Genomic DNA, 23,689 nt, shown 5'->3' with positions numbered 1-23,689 from the left:
TCGGAGGATCGGGGCTGAGGGGGGCCGCGCGGTCGGAGGATCGGGGCTGAGGGGGGGCCGCGCGGACGGAGGGGCTGAGGGGGGGCCGCGCGGTCGGAGGATCGGGGCTGAGGGGGGCCGCGCGGTCGGAGGATCGGGGCTGAGGGGGGCCGCGCGGTCGGAGGATCGGGGCTGAGGGGGGGGTCGGGGCTGAGGGGGGGCCGCACGGTCGGAGGATCGGGGCTGAGGGGGGCCGCGCGGTCGGAGGTTCGGGGCTGAGGGGGGGGGTCGGGGCTGAGGGGGGGCCGCACGGTCGGAGGATCGGGGCTGAGGGGGGCCGCGCGGTCGGAGGGTCGTGTCTGAGGGGGGGCCGCGCGGACGGAGGGTCGGGGCTGAGGGGGGGCCGCACGGTCGGAGGATCGGGGCTGAGGGGGGGCCGCGCGGTCGGAGGATCGGGGCTGAGGGGGGGGGTCGGGGCTGAGGGGGGGCCGCACGGACGGAGGATCGGGGCTGAGGGGGGCCGCGCGGTCGGAGGATCGGGGCTGAGGGGGGGCCGCGCGGTCGAAGGATCGGGGCTGAGGGGGGGCCGCGCGGACGGAGGGTCGGGGCTGAGGGGGGGCCGCGCGGACGGAGGGTCGGGGCTGAGGGGGGGCCGCGCGGACGGAGGGTCAGGGCTGAGGGGGGGCCGCGCGGACGGAGGGTCGGGGCTGAGGGGGGGCCGCGCGGACGGAGGGTCGGGGCTGAGGGGGGGCCGCACGGTCGGAGGATCGGGGCTGAGGGGGGGGGTCGGGGCTGAGGGGGGGCCGCACGGACGGAGGATCGGGACTGAGGGGGGGCCGCACGGACGGAGGATCGGGGCTGAGGGGACAACGCGCGGACGGAGGGTCGGGGCTGAGGGGGCGCCGCGCGGTCGGAGGATCGGGGCTGAGGGGGGGGCCGCGCGGTCGGAGGGTCGGGGCTGAGGGGGGGCCGCGCAGTCGGAGGATCGGGGCTGAGGGGGGGGCCGCGCGGTCGGAGGGTCGGGGCTGAGGGGGGGCCGCGCAGTCGGAGGATCGGGGCTGAGGGGGCGCCGCGCAGTCGGAGGATCGGGGCTGAAGGGGGGCCGCGCGGTCGGAGGTTCAGGGCTGAGGGGGGGCCGCGCGGTCGGAGGGTCGGGGCTGAGGGAGGGCCGCACGGTCGGGGCTGAGGGGGGGCCGCGTGGTCGGAGGATCGGGGCTGAGGGGGCGTCGCACGGTCGGAGGATCGGGGCTGAGGGGGGGCCGCGCGGTCGGGGCTGAGGGGGGGCCGCGCGGTCGGAGGATCGGGGCTGAGGGGGCGCCGCACGGTCGGAGGATCGGGGCTGAGGGGGGGCCGCGCAGTCGGGGCTGAGGGGGCGCCGCACGGTCGGAGGATCGGGGCTGAGGGGGGGCCGCGCAGTCGGGGCTGAGGGGGTGCCGCGCAGCCGGAGGATCGGGCCTGAGGGGGGGCCGCGCAGTCGGAGGATCGGGGCTGAGGGGGTGCCGCGTGGTCGGAGGATCAGGGCTGAGGGGGTGCCTGGTGGTCGGAGGATCAGGGCTGAGGGGGGGCCGCGCGGTCGGAGGGTCGGGCCTGAGGGCCGTTCTGTAACGGAAAATCCCATCTCAGATATTCAGAAACTGCCCAGGCCTCCTCAATCCCGATGTGTGGTGGGATCTTGCTGTGTGTGAGCGGGCTGCCACCTTTCTTAACACCGCAGCTGCCACCGCACATCCAAGCCTCTCTTTCCTCAGGTGCTCTGTCACAATAGCAGCTCTCTTCTCTTTTCCGGAATGTTCTCCTCCCTTGACCGGCCGGTTTTTCCAGTTGACAAACAAAATCGTTAGTCAAATTCGCAAGGGCCTGTGTTCAGGCTTAACCCTTCAGGTTCAGGATTGGAAAGGTGACAACAGAGCAGAGGGAAAGCAGGCCCCACAGAGAATGCCCCCCCCTCCTTCCCCCCCGTTTTGAATGATTAGAAATCTGTCTCTCTCGGCCTTGAACATACTTTTTTTTTTATAAATGTTTTTTATTCAGTTTTCATGTTTTATATTGAACAAATTACAAATTGTTAGAGAGTGAAAAAAAAACACGCAAAAATTTACATATATATTTACAGGTGAGCATCTTTGTAGTAATAACTGTGGCCTCCCCCTCTTTGCCGGCATCCATATTTTACATTCCCCAACATGTTTATTGGCATTTATTTAGTTTGGTTTTGGGCCTTAGCTAGCCATCAAACCCCCGTAACGAGCCCATAGCCCCCCCCCCCCCCCCTCCCCTCCCCGCCGGCTACCTTCCCCCGACTATTCTTCCTCTTGTCCGTTGGCCACAAACAGGTCCCGGAACAATTGCATGAATGGCTCCCAAGTTCTGTGGAAGCCGTCGTCCGACCCTCGGATGGCGAATTTGATTTTCTCCATTTGGAGAGAATCCAAGAGGTCGGACAGCCAGTCTGCAGCTCTGGGCGGTGCTGTTGACCGCCAGCCAAACAGGATTCTACGGCGGGCGATCAGGGAGGCAAAGGCAAGGGCGTCCGCCCTCCTCCCCAGGAATAGATCTGGCTGGTCTGAAACCCCGAAGACCGCCACTATCGGGCATCGCTCCACCCTCACCCCCACCACTTTGGACATAGCCTCGAAGAAGGCTGTCCAGTACTCCACAAGTCTGGGGCAAGACCAGAACATGTGGGCGTGGTTGGCCGGGCCTCTTTGGCACCGCTCACATCTGTCCTCCACCTCCGGTAAGAACCTACTCATACGGTTTCTCGTTAAGTGGGCTCTATACCACTTTTAGTTGCGTCAGGCTGAGCCTTGCGCACGTGGAGGTGGAGTTGACCCTATGCAGTGCTTCGCTCCAGAGTCCCCACCCTATCTCCATCCCCAGGTCGTCCTCCCATTTCCTTCTTGTTGCGTCCAGTACGGTGTCGTCCCTATCTACCAGTCGGCCATACATGTCACTACAGTTCCCTTTCTCTAGGATACTTGCGTCCAGTAGGTCTTCCAGTAGTGTCTGTCGTGGCGGTTGTGGGTACGTCCTTGTCTCCTTTCGTAGGAAGTTTTTGAGCTGCAGGTACCGTAGCTCGTTCCCCCCAGCTAGCTGAAATTTCTCTGTCAGTTCGTCCAGTGTTGCGATCCTGTCGTCCGTGTATAGGTCCCTGACTGTCCCCCCGTCCTGTCTCCACCTTTTGAAGGTGGCGTCAGTCAGTGCTGGTTTGAACCTATGGTTGTTGCAGATGGGAGCCTTGTCCGACATTTTGTTCAGGCCAAATTGCTGCCGCAGTTGGTTCCAGGATTGGAGGGTGGCTGTCACCACTGGGCTGCTGGAGTGTTTTTTGGGTGGGGATGGGAGTGCTGCCGTGGCGAGGGCCCGGAGGGAGGTCCCCATGCAGGAGGCCTCCTCCGCACGCACCCACTCGGCTTCTGGCTCCTGGATCCATCCCCTTACTCGCTCGGCTGTTGCCGCCCAGTGGTAGAATTGTAGATTCGGGAGGGCTAGCCCCCCCCGGATTTTGTTTTCTGTAGGACCTTCTTTGGGATCCTAGCATTTTTACCCCCCCCATACGAACGCCATGATAAGTTTGTCCAGCGCTATGAAGAAGGCCTTGGGGATGTAGATCGGAATGGATCTAAACAGGAAGAGGAACCTGGGCAATACGTTCATTTTGATCGTCTGGACTCTTCCTGCGAGGGAGAGTGGGAGTGTGTTCCATCTTTGCAGGTCCTTTTTTACTTTCTCCGCCAGGCTGGTGAGGTTCCATTTGTGGATCCCTTTCCAGTCATGGGCTATTTGGATCCCCAGGTAGCGGAATTTATGTCGGGCTTATTTGAACGGCAGCCCCTTTAGTGCAGCCCCCCCTCCTTGCGGGTGTACTGGGAAGATCTCGCTTTTGCTCATGTTGAGTTTGTAGCCCGAGAAGGCTCCAAACTCTTTCAGGAGCGCGATGATTCCGTCCATGCTGCTTTGTGGGTCCGAGATGTAGAGGAGCAGATCGTCTGCATAGAGTGAGACTCTGTGCTCTCTGCCTCCCCTTCGGATCCCCCTCCAATTTATTGCTGCCCTGAGCGCAATTGCTAGCGGTTCGATTACTAGTGCGAACAGCAGTGGGGACAGTGGGCATCCTTTTCTGGTGCCCCTGTGCAGCTGGAAGTATTGGGAGTTGGTATTGTTGGTCCGTACACTCGCCATGGGGGCGTTGTATAGGAGTTTTACCCACGCGGTGAACCCTGTTCCAAGCCCGAACCGCTCCAGTACCTCTATGAGGTATTTCCATTCGACTCTGTCGAAGGCCTTTTCTGCGTCCAGGGAGACGATCACCTCTTGTGTTCTCTCCCCGGAGGGGGTCATTATCACGTTCAGCAGGCGCCTGATGTTCGAGGTGAGCTGTCTACCTTTGACGAAGCCCGTCTGGTCCTCTGTGACCACCTCAGGTACACAGTCTTCTAGCCTTTTGGCTAGGATTTTGGCCAGTATTTTGGCGTCTGCGTTCAGCAGAGATATGGGTCTGTATGACCCACATTCCGTTGGGTCTTTGTCTTTCTTAGGTATCAGCGAGATTGAGGCCTGTGCTAACGTGGGTGGCAGTGTGCCCCTAGCTAGCGAGTCTGTGAACATCTCCCGCAGGTGCGGGGCCAGCGCTGTCGCAAATTTTTTGTAGAAGTCCGCCGGGAATCCGTCCGGTCCCGGCGCCTTCCCCGTCGGCCTTGAACATACTTAACGGCCCGGCCTCTACAGCTCTCTGCGGTAAAGAATCCACAGATTCACTGCCCTCTGAGAGAAGAAATTCCTCCTCATCTCTGTCTGAAATGACTCTGAGATTCTGCCCTCCGGTCCCAGACTCTCCCACAAGAGGAAACATCCTCTCAGCATCGACCCCGCCAACCCCACCCAGAATCCTCTCTGTCTCAATAAGGTCACCTCTCGTTCTTCTAAACTCCCAATGAGTACAGGCCCCGACCGACTCAACCCCTCCTCATAACACAATCCCCCCCCATTCCCGGGATCAACCTCATGAACCTTCTTTGGACTGTTGGAGCCGGGGTGTGTGCTGAGCTGACAGCGTCCGAGGGAAGCAGGTGGTGGGCCCTGAAGGGATTCCAAAAGCGTCGCTGCCCTCACCGCCCGGGTCTGATCTGTCACATTTCACGGCCGTTGGACCCAAGCTGGAGGCCTCTCATATCATTGAGGCATGGTGTCGTTATAGCTACAAGGAGGCATTCGGCCCCTGCACTCCCTGCTGGATCCCTTTCACACCAATCCAGCCAGTCACATTCCCCCACCCCACTCACTCCCCCCCCCCCCCCCCCCCCCCCCCGTGTCCCTGAGAATTTATTGCCCTCATCTATTTCTCATTTGTTCCCCAACCCCTCCCCCTTAAATCTGTGCCTCCCGCCACCCACCACCAATCATTGTACCATTGAGTTCCTTCTGCCCTCACCCTGTAAGGTGACCACAGGCAGCTATCTGGGGGAGAGAACTGACTTAGTGGTGATTTAACCTGAGGATCAGCCTGTTTTGTTACCTGTGTGGTAGGTAACATGTGCTACTCAATCCTTGGCTAATGAAGAGGTCTTCTGAATCTCTATGAAGAAGACTCAAATTCATCCAGTAGTAAGAAGAGGTTTATTGAGTAACTATAACAATAATTGCATGAGTTCTTTACTTTAGCTTTGATATTAGTGATAAGGTTAACAATATCTAACTACAGTAACTATACATAACTCCACTAGCCATCTGAACTACTCTGCTATTGCCCTGGTCACAGTGCACCCCCGAGAGAGCCAGGGACCCAATAGGTTGCCTTTTATACCCCTGTAGGTCCGGCCCTCTAGTGATCATGTGGTGCTACTGATTACACATTAACCCCTTGTGTACACGCACGTAGAGAGATCACTACATCCCCCATTTTTTCGTGTTACATATTTTCTGTATGTTGTAAAGAAAATTGAACAAACATAATGGATGCAGTTTGAAAATGCATTACATAAAATCAATGAGTTAGTCCATCAAATTTGGGGCAGCAGGGTAGCATGGTGGTTAGCATAAATGCTTCACAGCTCCAGGGTCCCAGGTTCGATTCCTGGCTGGGTCACTGTCTGTGTGGAGTCTGCACGTCCTCCCCCTGTGTGCGTGGGTTTCCTCCGGGTGCTCCGGTTTCCTCCCACAGTCCAAAGATGTGCGGGTTAGGTGGATTGGCCATGCTAAATTGCCCGTAGTGTCCTAATAAAAAAGTAAGGTTAAGGGGGGAGTTGTTGGGCTACGGGTATAGGGTGGATACATGGGTTTGAGTAGGGTGATCATGGCTCGGCACAACATTGAGGGCCGAAGGGCCTGTTCTGTGCTGTACTGTTCTATGTTCTATGTTCTAAATGTGAATATATTTAGTCTCTTAAGGTTTTTGCGCTTGCGTGAAATAGATAGACAAATGATGTTATGTACAAGTTGTGATGATCATGATGATTATACAAAGCCAATTAATATTTATGAGTCCAATCTTAATTAAAATTTGAATCCAAACTTTATGAATTTGTTCGGTTGAGTTGCGTTCATCTTCTGTTGTTGAAGTGGTGATGTTGATGTCATTATTTCTTTGTGAATGTCGTCAATGTTCCTCTGTTTAAGTGACCATCAAGTCATCATGAGGTGTTCAAATGGTCGAATCATTTTGTTGTCTGATTTGGACTTTCTTTTTTTTTCTCTATACTTGTGGTAGCAATTCTGTGTTACACCATTGTCTGACCTGGACTTTTTTCTGTGCTTGCGGTATTGTTTCTGCATGTCATCTTTGTCATCTGACCTGGACTTTTTTCTGTGCTTGCGGTATTGATTGAGTGTGTCATCTGCTTTGAAAGCTGGCATGCTTGCTTGTTCTGGAGCAGATGTGAATTTGTGAGATTCTTTGTCATGCCTTGGCATGTTTGTAGTCTTATCATTGCTGTGCAGTGTGCTGTGGCATTGTCCTTCATGTGCAGAGTTGTACCATGTTGTACAGGTCGTTGTTTCATTGTTGTTGTTTCTGTGTTTGTTGTTTTCATTGTCGTTCTTGTTTTACTTGTCGTGCTTGTTGTTTCTATTTTTGTTGTTTTCATGTTGTTCTTGTCGTTTTTCTTGTCATGCTTGTTTCTGTTATGCTTCTTGTTTTTCTTGTTCTTGTTGCGCTGCATGCTGTTTTGTTGTTGCTGTTGTTGTTCTTGTTTCTGCTGTGTGTCTTTGTTGTTCTTGTTGCGCTCAATGAGTGTTCCGTGTGGATGATTTGAGTGTCAGTTGTGGTATCTGTTACACAGAGCGTTTCTTCTTGAGAATTGTGAGAATGATCTGATGTTGCATTGATGTTGGTGACATCAGTCATTTGTGGTGGATTTGATTCCTCTTCTTTGCTTCTTTGGTACTCCTAGAGTCATTTCTGGTTCACTTGAATCATCATTGATTTCTTTGTGCTCCTCTTCTGGAGTAATTCTGGTTCATTTGAATCATCTTTTAGTTTCTTGGTGCTCCTCTTCTGGAGTCAAAATCTTCACAATTTCATTCTCTTGTGGGTCTTGGTCTCCTCTTCTGAAGTCAAAATCTTCATGATTTCATTTTGTTGTGGGTCTTGGTGCTCCTCTTCTGAAGTCAAAATCTTCATGGTTTCATTCTCTTGTGGGTCTTGGTGCTCCTCTTCTGAAGTCAAAATCTTCATGATTTCATTTTGTTGTGGGTCTTGGTGCTCCTCTTCTGAAGTCAAAATCTTCATGGTTTCATTCTCTTGTGGGTCTTGGTGCTCCTCTTCTGAAGTCAAAATCTTCATGATTTCATTTTGTTGTGGGTCGTGGTGCTCCTGTTCTGGAGTCAAAATTTTCAAGACTTCAATTGACATGGTCTCTCTGGACTCTTGGTGCTCCTCTTCTGGAGTCAAACTCTAGATTTCAATTGACGTGGTCTCTCTGAACTGATGAGTTCCCCCCCTCTGATTGTTGGGTGCTTCTGTGCAGACGAGCTGAGATCTGTCAGTCTCGCTGTGATCCTGCACATCCTGTATGGGAATTGTGATTTCTTTGTCACTTGTCTCACACACAGTGGGTAGACATTCAGTGTCTCCTTGTTGGTTAAATGAGCTGGGTAGACTTTCATCGTCTTCTTCTGGTCGCTCAATTAAGCTGGGTAGACTGTCTCCTTGTTGGTTAAATGAGCTGGGTAGACTTTCATCGTCTTCTTCTGGTGGCTCAAATAAGCTGGGTAGACTGTCACAGTCTTTTTGTTGTTTACGTGAGCTTGGTAGACTTTCATAGTCTGCTGCTCATTGCGCAGATAAGGTGGATAGACCTTCATAGTCTCGTTCATGCATGGCGTTCGGTATGGAGTGATTGCTTGCTTCCATTTTTTTGAATCTGTCACCGAGCTGTCTGTGGAGGCTTGCATCGCTCTCTCTGTGGAGTCTTTCATCGCTCTCTCTGTGGAGTTTTTCATCGCTCTCTCTGTGGATTCTTTCATCGTGCTCTCTCTGTGGAGTCTTTCATCGTGCTCTCTCTGTGGAGTCTTTCATAGCTCTCTGTGTGGAGTCTTTCATCGCTCTCTGTGTGGAGTCTTTCATCGCTCTCTGTGTGGAGTCTTTCATCGCTCTCTGTGTGGAGTCTTTCATCGCTCTCTGTGTGGGGTCTTTCATCGCTCTCTGTGTGGAGTCTTTCATCGTGGTCTCTCTGTGGAGTCTTTCATAGCTCTCTCTGTGGAGTCTTCCATCGCTCTCTCTGTGGAGTCCTTCATCGCTCTCTCTGTGGAGTCCTTCATCGCTCTCTGTGTGGCGTCGTCTTCTCCTTGGGTATTGCTGTCATCCAATGTATCGACGATCTGCCATGGCATCATGGTATTGGATTCATCTACCATGAGAAGAGTCGTGTTGAGCTTTTCAACCGTGTTGCTGACGCAATGATTATGAATTCCAAATTACCCATCCATGACTGAGCAGTAGTCTTCAATGAACAAATCATCTTTTTGTTTCGGATTTGTCATTGTTTTTTCTATGTCCAATGAAGAAATCATCTTCTGAGTAGTATTCTTCAATGAACAAATCACTGTGCTCTCCTCTTTGGCTGGTGCAAACTGCTTGTGCCAGGGTGCTGCGGAGGTTATTTTTAACTGCTGGTGTAAGTTTGGGCATTGTTCTGTCTTTTGATGTTAAGAACATCTTGTTTTGCAGCTTGAAATGTCATTTCCCTTTTAAGTGGGCGTAGTCTGGGTCCTCTGATGTCATGACACTCGTGACGTCATGCGCAATTAGAGTTTACTGTGCGCTCTTTTCGCAACTGCGCATGCGCGGCTTCTCGAGTGTATTTTGCCGTTTTCCTTCTTTTTGAGAAGTGCGCATGTGCGTACTGGCCGGATCGCTGTCGCTCAAGATGGCTGCCAATCAAAAAGCGCTGTTGCATCGAGTGAGATCCTGCCTCTGTCTCGTGGTGAGTGTTCGCGCCATATTTACCGATTTTGTTTTCTAGATACTGATTCTGTGATTGTAAAAACTCACAGTATTGACTTTGTTTTTGTTCATAAGCAAGGCATTTTTATATTGCAGTTTCTAGAGTTAGATACCTATTGTGTGAAAGTTCTTCCTTCAATTTTTGTCAGATAGTCCAGAAATTAATTGATTCATTATCACAGTGTCTCTGAAATCAGCATAACCACAGCTTTGTGATATTAACTTGAGTTTTGTGATAAAATCAGTGAGGGGCCCTCCGTTTCTCTGGCATTTAAGTCGAGTTAAATCTTTCCAGCATCTCTCCATACTGACTCTTACAGTGTTCATCAAATTTTTGGAGTATTACTTCTACTTTGGTGTTGGCTTCACCTTCTAAGTAATTAAAGCAATTATAGATCTCTCTAGCTTCATGTCCTCCTATTGAGAGTAGTAGGGCTATTCTCGTTGAGTCAGAGACCGTGCTTAAATCAGCTGCGATAAATATTTGGAATATCTGTTCAAATCTTTTCCAGTTATAATTTAAATTACCGGTTGTTTCCAGCTGCCCTAGAGGTACAATGAGTCCCATAGTTAGTCGTCGAGGATCCATGTGCTGCGAGGTCTTCCACCGTCAAATATCGGGTCTGAATTCTCTTCTCTTTTTGTCTAACCTAATCTAACTAGTTCTGTTGAAGACAACACGCCTGGTACCATGTTTTGTTACCTGTGTGGTAGGTAACATGTGCTACTCAATCCTTGACTCATGAAGAGGTCTTCTGAATCTCTATGAAGAAGACTTAAACTCATCCAGTAGTAAGAAAAGGTTTATTGAGTAACTATAACAATAATTGCATGAGTTCTTTACTTTAACTTTGATACTAGGTTAACAAGATCTAAGAGGGCGATTCTCCGCACTCACGACGGTGCGGAGAATAGCGGGGGTCGTACATTTTTACGGCCACGCTAGTCTGACGCCCTCCCGCTATTCTCCCCCCCCACGCCTGCCACCCGACACGAATCGCTGCCGCCGTTTTTTTTACGGCGAGCAGCGATTCTCAGCTGGCTGATGGGCCGAAGTCCAAGCCCTTTACGACCGTTTTTAGGAACGTCAAACACACCTGGTCTGACCGGTCGTTAAAAACGGCCGTACAGTTGGGATCTTGGGAACCATGGCACCGATTGGCACGGCAGTACCACGGCCGTGCCAAGGGTGCCATGGGCCCGCGATCGGTGGGCGATGCCGGAGTTCACGGCCGCGGCATGCTAACCCCGACCGGGGACCAAAATCGGTTCCCGGTCGGGGGGGGGGAGGCTGGCGTCAAACCCGCCCGTTTTTGACGGCAGCCTCACGATTTCTCCCGGTTTGGGAGAATCTCACCCTAACTATACGTAACTTTGCTAGCCATCTGAACTACTCTGCTATTGCCCTGATCACAGTGCACCCAAGAGAGAGAGAGAGACCCAATGTGGCTGCCTTTTATACCCCTGTTCGTCCGGCCCTCTAGTGATCATGTGGTGCTACTGATTACACATTAACCCCTTGTGTACATGCACATATAGAGATCACTACACAGCCCACCTCAAGCGGCCGGGGGGAGGGGGGGGGGGGGGGGAAGGTTGAGAAGCCTTGGTTTAGCTCAGTTGCCTGGACAAGTGGTTCGTGATTCAGAGCCAAGTGAACAGTTTAATTCCTGCACCGACTGAGGTTATTCATGAAGGCCCATCAAATCCACCACCCCCCGCCTTCATTCTCCTTTTCCTCTAAACAGCTTCTCTGACTGAACCTTGGGGTGAGGGGGGGGGAAGGTTACGAGTCCGTTATAAAGGATATAACATCAGCACATTTAGAAATACACAATATAATCCAGTATGGCTTCATGAAGGGGAAATCATGCCTGACAAACTTATTAGAATTTGTGGGCGGTACACACAGCCGCACAGTGGCTAGCACTGTTGCTTCACAGCACCAGGTTCCAGGTTCGATTTCCGGCTTGGCTAACTCTGTACGGAGTCTGCTCGTTTTTCCCCATGTCTGCCTGGGTTTCCTCCAGGGGCTCCGGTTTCCTCCCACAGTCCAAAGATTTGCAGGTTAGGTGGATTGGCTAGGCTAAATTGCCCATCGTGTCCAAAAAGGTTAAGTGGGGTTACTGGGTTACTGGGGATAGGGTGGAGGGGTGGGATTAAGTTGGGTGCTCTTTCCAAGGGCCGGTGAAGACTCGGTGGATCGAATGGCCTCCTTCTGCACTGAAATTCTATGGTTCTATGACTCTTTGAGATGGTAACGAGTGGGATAGATGAAGGGGAACAAATAGATGTAACATATTCGGATTTCAAAAGGCGTTCGATAAAGTACAGCCCAAAAGGCTGTAATGATGTTACGGCCCCAGTTGATGCTGTAATAATACGGGAAGATCCCACAATGGTACCCTGGCTCAAAAGACTGTACCTTTCTAAAAATGAACTGTAGAGGAACTGAGTCACAGGGCCGCTAAAAACATTTCTTAAACATGAAAAATTGGATTATAATACAATACTCCTTTGATTCCCCCCCATAGCTTAAGAAATACACACCGATTTGAAGATTAACATTAGCACAAAAAGTCCCTTTTATGCACAGAAAGATGGCTGTGGTCAGATTGCCACACTCTGCTCTGAACCCAAGTTGGTGTTTGTGGTTTTCTCCTCCGAACTTTCCTGTCTCTCTCCCCCCCCAACCCCCACCCCCTCCCCCAGAGGATCGTCAAACTCCACTCCCAAAAACGCACCTTTAATTCTTCTCCCATAATGATGTTCTCCTCCGCAGTTTAACTTCAGCATCATCCACATCTACGCGTGGGTAACATTATCACATCAGGTCTTCAGATTCGCAGTTTCCAACTCCGAAAAGAATGGTTCATTTCTGTCTGCAGCACAGTTGTCTTTTTCGTCTCTTGGGGGCATCCTTACATTCTCAAGCCCTCCTTCCAAATTCGCATGTGGTAACTTCGCGTTTCGATCCAAAGCGGTCACAATGTCACTTTTGTGCGTGAACATTTCACTTCTTGTCTTGTCGAAATCTTTCCCACGGTTTCAAAAATGTTGAGATGCTTCTTATGGTCACTCAGAATAGTGTCATACTCTTGCTTTGTTTGTTCCATGACGTTTTGTGATCTTGTTTTGCCTGGTCCCATTTCAAACGAGTTCTTTTCCATCCTGCCTCACCCAAGTCGATCGCTTCCTCTCTCTGAAGTTTCACAAGGCGGCACAGTGGTTAGCACTGTGGCCCCCTCAGTGCCGGGGACCCGGGGTCGATTCCAGCCTCGGATGACTGTCAGTCTTGTCTGTGCAAAGTTTGCACCTTCTCCCCAGGTCTGCGTAGGTTTCCTCCTGGTGCTCCGGTTTCCCATCACAGTCCACAGACGCGCAGGTTAGGTGGATTGGCCCTCAATTGCCTCCTACTGTCCAACGGTTGGGTTGGGTTACTGGGCTTGGGTAGAGTGGTCTTTCGAAGGGTCAGTGCAGACTCGCTGGGCCGAATTCCCTCCTGCACTATAGGAATACTATAGGCTGTTGCTCGTTCTGGATGAGTGTGCTTTACACTCAATTTGGCTCTATTTTATTCCTTAGCTCTAGAGTCTCCAGGTATCGTTAAGATACCGCCACAAGATTCAAGTTCAAGTTCAGACCAATAACTCAATACACCAGTTAGTAAGTTCAAACAAGACATGTTTATTATAATACAGTTATCTACTAATTATGCATATAAAACTAAAAGACTAGGCTATTCCTACCACTAACCGGCCAATACTTATCTGGAATAAGGGAACTGCCGGATCAGGGAACAATTGCCTCTTGCTTTGTCCTGGATCCGCAGGCTTCCAGTTGGTGTGGACTAAAGGGGTCAGGAGTGTCTACTCTCGTAGCGTGCGTTGTATGACACTTACTTGATGGCGGCTGCTGACCAGGCCTCTTCTTCTCAAGGTCTGCTGCAAAGGTGTTCTGCTGGGAGGGCCGGCTGGTCAAGAAGAACGAATCAGTCCTGGGACCTGACTTTTATAGGTACCAGGGGCTTCGCTTCCTTCTGGGTGGTGCCCCTCTCTAAACCTGCAATCGATTGGTTCTCTTCCCAATTGATTGATTTGAATTTCACCAATAACGGGGCCGTTCCTCGATCACCGGGCGGTTCCTTACACCTTATTGGTGCCCTTTGTCTTAGACTCTACTGCCGCCGGGATGTCTGGCCTTCCATAGAATGTTTCAATTGCAGGTAACTGTTGTGTCCATTGTGCCTGGGAATCACCGTGAATCGCTCACTTAATATGCGCAGCTCGTTAGTTACAATTCTGTCTGGTTTCTGTGGCAGCTAGAATACAGGGGATTCTGCAGACTGCTGGTTTCTTTGCCAATGTCCATTTTACCCTGTAATCTTTGCGTTCTTCCATTTTGTGTGTGGAAGTGGCCAACCCAGGTGGCCACAGGGCAGCACGCTAACACAGTGGTTATCACTATTGCTTCACAGCGCCAAGGACCCTGATTCGATTCCCGGCTTGGGTCACTGTCTACACCTTCTCCCAGTGTCTGCGTGGGTTTACTCCCACAAACCCTAAAAGACGTGCTTGTTTAGTGAATTGGACATTCTGAATTCTCCCTCTGTGTGCCCGAACAGGCACTGGAGTGTGGCCATTAGGGGCTTTTCACAGTACCTTCATTGCAGCGTTAATGTAAGCCTACTTCTGACACTAATAAAGATTATTATTATTATTATTATGACTAGTTCTTCACCTTTTCTGCGGCAGTTCTGAACTTCCTTGGTTCAGTTTTCGGGAGAGTTTGAATGATTTTCGACAAACTTGCCTTTCGTCCAGCTCTACATCTTGTGTAGTATCACTGCGCAGATTTAAAATCAGTGCCTCTGGCTGTTTACTCAGAAAGTTTACTTCCCAACTTCAAACCTTCCAGTTGATGATTCGGAATCATGATTACAGGTACTTCAGTTTTCTTATTGTCCGTTACTGACTTTGATCCCTCAGTAATATTACTTGGATCACTTCTTTGCTCAACTGGATCAATATTCCACAATGAGTTTGTATTCACGGAAACACTTTCGAATTATGACACGCTGTCCCATCCATCTTCTTCATTTCTTTGTTTTGGAGTTCAATAATCTCACTGTTCTCACGAGGAGGTTCCAACGCTTCGGTTGTTTTGCTTTTTGATTCCGCATCCAACCAATTATTCTGATTTACCAGCACCTCCTTTTCCCGTTCAAGGCATTTTCCATGGTACTTCGTTGATGCCTCTGATGCTTGAAGTTCACCAAAGTTTGCTTCTGCACGATTATCTTTTTAGGCAGTTCAAATCCACAGTCAAAGGTTACACTTTTGCCAACTGCTTCTCATCAGTTCTGTTTTTTCTCTCGCAAATTCCTCTTTCGTACATGAAAGCTGATGTCCTGTGTTGATCAGGTTTTCCTTCCTTTGCTTGTTATTTGCAATAAGTGTCTCATTTTTCTCCACAGCACTTTTAGTTAAGATCACATTGACCCAACTTCCTGTTAGCAAACGGTTGTCATCACTTTACTGTCTCCACAAACCAAATCATTACCTAGGATGGAATCTAGGCCTCCAATAGATAATTTTGGAATAATTCCCACCGTAACAATTCCATTTACCAAGTTACTTCTTAAATTAACTTTCCGCAAACAAACCAGCTCAGCCCTTCCATTAACATATCTTGCTAATACGCTTTCCTCCATAAATCGTCCTCAACACAAATTGTATAATATGCCAATATCAATGATTGATCTGATCTGTCAAAATTTTAACTTGTTTACTTCTGTCGAGTAACTTCTCCGTTTGAGACAAAACATCCAGAACCTCTATTCCTCACTTGCTTTTGGTTCTCACTAATTCTCTGGACTATTTTGAGACCCATCCCTGTTTCTCGTAGATTGTGAGGGAGCATGTTCCCCTGGGGGGGGCGGGGGGGGGGGCAGTGGGATTAGTTTGGAGATTGATACATGTCTCTGGGGAGAGCGCGGGGCAGTAGAATTAGTTTGGAATTCATGCAGGGCTGTGGAGAGGGCACAGGGAGTGGGATTCATTTTGAATTGATACAGGGCTGGGGGAGAGAGGGGGCAGTGGGATTAGTTAGGGATTGATACAGGCCTATGGGGCGAGCGGACAGTGGGATGAGATTGGCCTTGATACATGGCTACGGCGAGAGAGTGGGGCAGTGGAATTTGTTTGGGTATTAATAGAGAATTTTGGGGAGAGAGCAGGGCAAGGTGAGATTTGTTTGGGGGTCGATAGAGGGCTATGGGAGAGAACGGGGCACTGGGACTAGTTTGAGATTGGTACAGGATTGAGACAGAACAATTAGGATTGAGACAGGACAATTAGGAGAGAGCGGGACAGTGTCATTAGTTTGGGATTGAGACAGTGCTATGGGGAGAGAGTGGGGCAGTGGGATTAGTTTGCAGATTAATACAAGACTGGAGAGATGGGGATTGATACAGGGCTATGGGGAAAGCACGGGATTAGATCGATTCAGGCCCGTGAGTGTGATGTTCTTGTCAGATGGTGTGATTTATTTCAAGAACACTTGTAGCTAAAATTATAAATGATTTATTAACTTTAACTGTGGGCAACAAGATAACAGAAGAAAAACAGTAAAGTTATGCAAAGCAACCTCTCTTCAACTTCGTCCAGCCAGGCTGAGGTCAGCTGACTTGAACATTCACTTCATTTTATTGAGAAACATTTCCGAATGCTGTGCTGCTGGATCATGAGTCTGACAAATCTTAACTGTTAGTTCCAAAGACAGCTCCGATTCCCTCAGCAACCGTTCCCTCAGCTTATTTTCATTCACACCAAACACAATCTGATCCCGAATCATGGAAAATTCCACCGCAGAAAAATTACAGGTTTTAGTTTTTAACTTTAAATCAGTGAATAACTGATCTATGAACTCTCCTGTCTTCTGTAAACATTATCTGAACACAGAGCGTTCATAAATTTCAGTCTTTCTGGGGCTGCAATGTTCATCAAATCTTGGAATGACTTTGTTAAAATTATTACTATCTTCATCGTTTGCAAATTTAAATGTATTAAACGCAGCAATTGCTTCAGGAAGTGCCAATGTTCGCAGCATCGCTACCTTACATGAATCTGATTCATCTTCTCAATTTACTGCAGTAAGAAACAGATTAAATTGTTAGTTAAACACTTGCCAGTTGCTGTCCACATTACCGTGAAAGCTGAGACTCTTTGGTGGCTTCACTGACTCCATGGTGTTAATTCTGCAGTCTGGAAAATCTGCAAATCTCTGTGGCAGGCTGATAGTTTTTTGTCAGTCTTTAATACGATCCAACTCTGGTACCATGTGATTTTCTTGTCAGATGACCTGATTTATTACAAGAACACTTATAGCTAAACTTATAAACGATTATTAACTTTAACTGTGGGTGAGCTATAGACAAGATAACAGATGTAAAACAGTCAAATCAAGTGAAGCAACCTCTCTAACTTCTTCCAGCCAATGTGAGGTCAGCTGATTTTAACATTCACTTATATTAATTAAACTCCTAGTGGTCAGTCAGTGAATTACAACACAACCATGATATCACGACAATGAGGAGAGCTTGGGGCAGTGGGGTTATTTTGGGAATTGATACAGGGCTATGGGAGAGTGGAGTAGTGGGATTCGTTTGGGGATTGATACAGGGATATGGGGAGAGCGCGGGGCAGTGGAATTAGTTTGGGGATTGATGCGGGTTTATGGGAATTGAGGGGGACAGTGGGATTTGCTGGGATTGATACAGGGCTATGGGGAGAGCGCGGGGCAGTGGAATTAGTTTGGGGATTGATACGGGTTTATGGGAATTGAGCGGGTCAGTGGAATTTCCTACCTGCGTATCAATGGAAGGGAGTGATCTGATCGAGGGAGGGAAGTGTAGAACGGGGTGGGGGGGGGGCAGAACATTGAAATGAGAGGCAGACCATTCAGAACGCAATGTCAGGGAGAACTCCTTCACTCGGGGGAGTAGGTATCTGGAACATTCCCCTCACACCCCAAAAAAACCTTTTGCTGTGGATGTGTGTGAGTGTGTTGGGGGGGGGGGGGGGGGGGGGAGGTTTCTAAATGTTAAGATAGTGAAGCAGACCCCAATTTGGCAAAACTGCAAACTACAGACGGACCTGGCTCCTCCCATTAATTGCATCATCGGTATCCCCCTAAGATATCCCATTACCTGCTTAACCAGGACCAAACATTCCCTCAAATTATACCAGGGAACCACCCAAAATATTGTCAGCTCTTTATCTGTAACCAAGTAATTGATTGGAATTAATGATGAGCTCATTCTTATGACATCTTAATTATAGATTTATCAGACACAAAGGCTGGATACCTCCACCTAGGTTCTTTAATAATATTACTGCAACAAATATATACTTTAACCCAGGCGTTTAATAACAAGGGGCTGGATTCTCCAATAGCGAGATTGTTTGGCGCCAGCGGAGCATGTGTGGACTTTCATGACTGAAAATTAATCGCGAAACCCTCACCGATTCTGGTACCTGTGAGGGGCTAGCACTGGCGCTGATTGAAACTCCCACAGATAGTGCCAAAAATGGCTATGGCATGGCCGGGTCACGCTGACGACTTGCACCGGTCGCGCCGTAAAACATGGCGTCGCCCGTGCATGACCCCAACCCATCAACCGCGACCCAACTGCCCATCCCCGGCACGGATCCCGGCTGAGTGTGGCGGCGATGGACAATGTCCGCAGCCAGCACCTCTGGTTCCCTCGCCCTCAGGACCACACGTGGCCCGTACCGTCGGGAACCCGGCACATCGGGGACAGAGCATCACAGGTGGGCGGGCCGATGACTCGCCAACGCCGTTGAAACGGCGCGCGGCACGTGTCACCATGATGCCATTTTGCAGGGGGCGGGGCATGGCGGACCGGTGTCAAACTGCCGCCGCCCCCGATTCCAGCATCGGAATTCATTCTCCACCCAATCGCCGATCACCATTTCAGCGTCGGGCGACAGAGAATCCAACCCAATTGATATCACAATCTGAAGCCAGCTTTCCATTGCTAGCAACTGGTTCCATTGCTCTTCCTGGTAGGTTCCCACTCTTCACAGTCTGTTCATAATCGTATAATAATAATAATAATCTTGTCATTGTCACAAGTAAGCTTACATTAACATTACACTGTGTCTTTCTAGCCTCAGAACCATCACTGAGACACCTAGTTCCACCTCTTTCTCTCTCTCTCAATCTCTATTTCTCTCTCTCTTTCTCTTTCTTCTTTCCTATGCTTTTTCTCTGACACTTCCTCTCCCTCTCTTCTCTCTTTTGTTATTTCTTTCTCTCTCTCTCTCTCTGGTGCTCCCCCTCCCCCCCCTCTTTCTCTCTCTCTGACAACCCCTCTCCCTCACACTCTCTGGAACCCTCTCTCTCTCTCTCACTGCCCTCCCACCCTCTCTCTCTCTCTCTCTCTCTCTCTCTCTCTCTCTCTCTCTCTCTCTCTCTGGAACCCGCTCTCTTTCTCTCCCGCTCTGGCCCACCCTCTGCCTCTCCCTCTCCTCTGGCATCCCTATTTCTCTCTCTCCCCCTCTCTCGGCCCCTCTTTCTAACTCACATCCCCATCTCTCTCTGGTGTGCTCCCTCTCTGTCTGGCTCTCTCGCTCTCTCTCTTGCTGTCTGGCGCCTCTTCCATCCCTCGTGCCCCCCCCTCCCCCCCGGCGCCCCCTCACCTCTCCTTCATGCCCGCCCCCCCCCCCCCCCCCATGTACCACCCATTCGCCGGCGTATCCTCTCCCAGCCTCCAGCACACCCTACCCCTCACGCTCCCTCCCCCACTGTGCGGCATCCCCTCCCCCCGAGCGCCCAGCCTTCTCCCCGCGCGCCCTCCCATTCCCCATGTGTCCTTTCCTATCCCGCATGCCCCCTTCCTCATGTGCCCTCTCCTTTCTGCACGCCCCAACCTCACCCCCCCCCCCCCCCCCACCCCCCGTGTGCCCTCTGCTCCCTTCCTTCCCAATCCCATGTGCCCCCCCCCCCCCATGCACCCTCTGTGGTGAATGTATTCACCATAGTATAAGCTGTCTGTGTAGCACTGTGGCCCAACAGTAATGTGATCTCCTTACAGGTATTGTACTAGAACCTGGTGGCTCCGCCTCTGGCTCCGCCCCCCCTTGGACGGTATATAGTCCGGCCGTCTGGGGGCGGCGCTCATTTTATACAACAGGCACAGGTAGGCAAGTTCTTGGTTAATAAAGCCTAAGTTCACTCACTCTCAACGTCTCGCAGTGAATTATCGGTACAACAATTTATTAACCAAAGACATCACTATTGAAGCCGTTCTAAAACATTATAAACTGGAACGCGACGCACGAGCAGCAGAAGCTGAGGAAATCTTCTCCCACTGGCTCGGCTGTTTTGAGGCCTACCTCGACTCCTTCGAAGCGTTTCTCTCCGATGCCCTCAAGCTGTGCCTCCTCCACGGCCGGGTGAGGCACCGAATATCGGGTATGATTCGGGACGCGGCCACGTACGAAGCGCGATCCTAAAGAGACAGTTCGTGAAGCCTGTGGACAAAGTGATCGCGCGGCCCCTCCTCACTACCCGCCGTCAACGCACCGGGGAATCGCTCGATGAATACCTAGAGAACCTGACGCTACTCGCCTGCAATTGCAAAGCCGTGTCGGCCGAGGAACACATGAAACTGATGATCCGGGACACTGACGTGGCTGGGGTCCGGTCTAACTACATCCGGCAGCGACTGTTGATAAACGGGGCCACTGACCTACAGGATACGGTAAAGCTAGCCACCTCGTTGGAGGTGGCCTACCAGAGCCTCAGCGCTTTCCCGGCGAACCCAGCGAACCCCTCGTGGGCACGGCCGTCATCGGACCCGACTACGTCTCAGGCCTGTGCTGTGCGGCTATGCGTGCAGCCTGGGGTATTGTCGTGATACTCCTGCGGGCAGGACCAACACCCCTGGCAATGTTGCCCAGCCCGCACCGCGACATGCAGCGACTGCGGCAAAAAGGGGCATTTTGCCAGAGTCTGTCTGGTCCGATCCAAAGCCCCGAAGTCGAAAGCTCACTAGGCCCGATCCACGGACTCACAGGCCCGCAAACCCCACAACGTGGCTGCATGCCTGCCGGTACCGCCCCCTTCAGATTCGTCGGCTGCGGCAGCTCGTCGTTGCCGCCATCTTTAACTCAGCCTGACACGTGCGACCCATGGGGACGGCCATATTGGCTGCCGTCTTCAACACCAGCCGACAGTTGCGACCGATGGGGATGGCCACCTTGGGCACCATCTTCGACTCAGCCTGACACGTGCGGCCCGTGGGGGCAGCCATCTTGTGACCTGTACCTCAGACCATGCAGCTTACCCGCAGCTCGGCGCAGTAACCCTCGATCAGTCGCGGCCAAAGCATCTGAGGAATTTGATGATGGCCGTCCGGGTCAATAGGCACGAGATCCCCTGTCTTTTCGACTCCGGGAGCACAGAGAGCTCTGTGCACCCCGACACGGTAAGGCGCTGCTCCCTCCACATCTACTCCGCATCCCAGACAATCTCCCTCGCCTCCGGATCCCATTCGGTACAGATCTGGGGGTACTGTGTCGCGAATCTCGCGATACAGGGCGCTGAGTACGCCCAATTTAAACTGTATGTCCTCCCTCGCCTCTGCACACCTCTACTGCTTGGACTCGACTTCCAATGCAGTCACCAAAGCCTGACGTTAAAGTTCGGCGGACCCCTACCCTCCTCACCGTATGCAGCCTCACGACCCTCAAGGTCCCCCCCTTCGCTCTTTGCGAACCTCACCCCGTCGCCACCAGGAGCAGGCGGTACAGTTCCCAAGACATGATTTTTATCAAGTCAGAGGTCCAGTGACTGTTGCGGGAGGGGATCATCGGGGCCAGAAACAGCCCCTGGAGAGCACAAGCGATGGTCGTCCGCACCGGGGAAAGGAATCGGATGATTGTAGACTACAGCCAGACCATTAACCGGTTCACGCAACTGGATGCGCACCCCCTCCCCCGCATAGCGGCTATGGTCAACCGGATCGCACAGTACCGTGTGTTCTCCATGATCGATCTGAAGTCGGCCTACCATCAGCTCTCGATCCGCCCGGAAGAGCGCCACTCCTCTGCTTTTGAAGCAGCCGGCCGAATCTTCCACTTCCTCAGGGTCCCTTTTGGCGTCACTAACGGGGTCTCGGTCTTTCAGAGAACGATGGACCGAATGGTGGACCAGTACGGGTTGCGGGCTACATACCCGTACTTGGACAATGCTACCATCTGCGGCCATGATCAGCAAGACCACGACGCCAACCTTCAGAGGTTCCTTCAGGCCGCCCAATCCCTGAACCTCACATATAACAAAGAGAAGTATGTTTTCCGCACTTCCGCTAGCCATCCTCGGCTCTGTCGTGGAACACGGGGTTCGAGGGCCCGGCCCTGACAGCATGCGCCCCCTCATCGAACTTCCATTCCCCCACAGCCCCAAGGCCCTCAAACGCTGCCTGGGGCTATTCTCCTATTCCGCCCAGTGGGTCCCCAACTATGCGGACAAAGCCCCCCACTTATCAAAGCCACGATGTTCCCCCTGCCGGCTGAGGCCCGCTTGGCCTTCAGCCGCATCAAGGCAGATATCGCCAAAGCCGCGATGCACGCAGTGGACGAGTCCATCCCTTTTCAGGTGAAGAGCAATGCGTCTGACGTCGCCCTGGCTGCCACCCTCAACCAGGCCATGCAGGCCAGTAGCCTTCTTTTCTAGAACCCTCCACGCCTCCGAGATTCGACACTCCTCTGTCGAGAAGGAAGCGCAAGCCACAGTGGAAGCGGTGCGGCATTGGAGGCACTGCCTTGCCGGTAGGAGGTTCACCCTCGTCATCGACCAGCAGTCAGTAGCCTTCATGTTTGACAATGCACAACAGGGCAAAATAAAAAACGACAAAATCTTGAGGTGGAGGATCGATCTCTCCACCTATAATTACGATATCAAGTATCATCCTGGGAGGTTCAATGAGCCCTCAGATGCCCTGTCCCACGGCACGTGTGCCAGCGCACAAGATGACCATGGACCATCCATAATGACCTCCGTCACCCAGGGGTCACCCGGCTCATCCACTTTTTAATGAACGCCTGCAACCTGCCCTACTCCACCGAGGAGGTCAGGGTCATGACCAGGGACTGCCAAGTCTGTGCGGAGTGCAAACCGCACTTCTACCAGCCAGACAAGTCCAACCTGGTGAAGGCCTCCTGGCCCTTTGAGCACCTCAGTATCGACTTCAAAGGACCCCTCCCTTCCACCAATGGAACGTATACTTCCTGACCGTCATTGACGAGTACTCCCGCTTCGCTATCCCATGTCCCGACATGACCTCGGCTCATGACCAAGGCTCTGCACAGCATCTTCACCCTGTTCGGTTTCCCTGCGTACATCCACAGTGTCGGGGTACCTCTTTCATGAGCGACGAGCTATGTCAGTACCTGCTCAGCAAAGGCATCGCCTCGAGCAGGACTACGAGCTACAACCCGCAGGGAACGGGCAGGTGGAGAGGGAGAACGCAACGGTATGGAAGGCCGTTCTTCTTGCCCTTCAGTTGAGAAGTCTCCAGATTCCCCGCTGGCAGGAGGTCCTCCCCGACGCCCTCCACTCCATCAGATCGCTTCTTTGCACAGCCACGAACAAGACCCCTCACAACCGTTTGTTTGCCTTCCCCAGGAAGTCCATCTCCGGGGACTCGCGTCCATCCTGGCTGACAACTCCGGGACCTGTTCTTCTCCGGAAGCATACGAGGAGCCATAAGACCGACCCCCTGGCCGAGAGGGTCCAGCTGCTGTACGCCAACCCCCAATATGCCTACGTCGTGCACCAAGACGGACGGCAAGACACAGTCTCCCTCCGAGACCTGGTGCCTGCTGGGTCCCAGGCCAACGCGCCCCCCCCCCCCACACCACCACCTATCGTCACCCCCCCGAATCACTTACGCCCTCCCCCCCCCCCCCCCCCCCCACCCCGGCTCCTGTACTGTCCAGAGCCTACACTGCCACCATCCTCCACCCCCCCCCCCCGCCGCCATCCACCACCCCCTACCTACACCCACCCCTCAACCGTCGCCGACACACGAAGCTCCAGACAACATGCTCTCGTAGTCAACGACTGCAACGCCCGTACCCGCCGCACCACCAGAGCTGAGGAGGTCCAAAAGAACAGTCCGGCCTCCAGACGGACTGAACATAGGATGATCCCATCACCCCCGCCGGACTTCATTTT

At 51.9% G+C, this 23,689-nt stretch overlaps 1 protein-coding gene across 5 annotated transcripts in view; it reads left to right on the top strand.

Annotated features, from left to right (window-relative positions):
* ptpn18 (protein tyrosine phosphatase non-receptor type 18) overlaps positions 1–23,689 on the top strand; it is a 108,201-nt gene that overhangs the window by 8,145 nt on the left and 76,367 nt on the right. The window contains exon 1 of one of the 5 annotated variants that reach the window (XM_038782077.1): positions 8,799–9,401. The exons of the other annotated variants lie outside the window; for them this stretch is intronic. Within the exon in view, the coding sequence (XP_038638005.1) occupies positions 9,312–9,401 (90 nt within the window). The 5' untranslated portion in view covers positions 8,799–9,311. Of the gene's footprint in view, positions 1–8,798; positions 9,402–23,689 lie in introns of those variants that run through there. 5 annotated transcript variants of the gene reach the window in all.

Source organism: Scyliorhinus canicula, chromosome 21 (genome assembly GCF_902713615.1).
Source record: "Scyliorhinus canicula chromosome 21, sScyCan1.1, whole genome shotgun sequence".
In the NCBI taxonomy this organism is placed as follows: Eukaryota; Metazoa; Chordata; class Chondrichthyes; order Carcharhiniformes; family Scyliorhinidae; genus Scyliorhinus; species Scyliorhinus canicula.
Note: the sequence above shows the minus strand (reverse complement) of the source record. Positions and strands in the feature narration are given on the sequence as shown.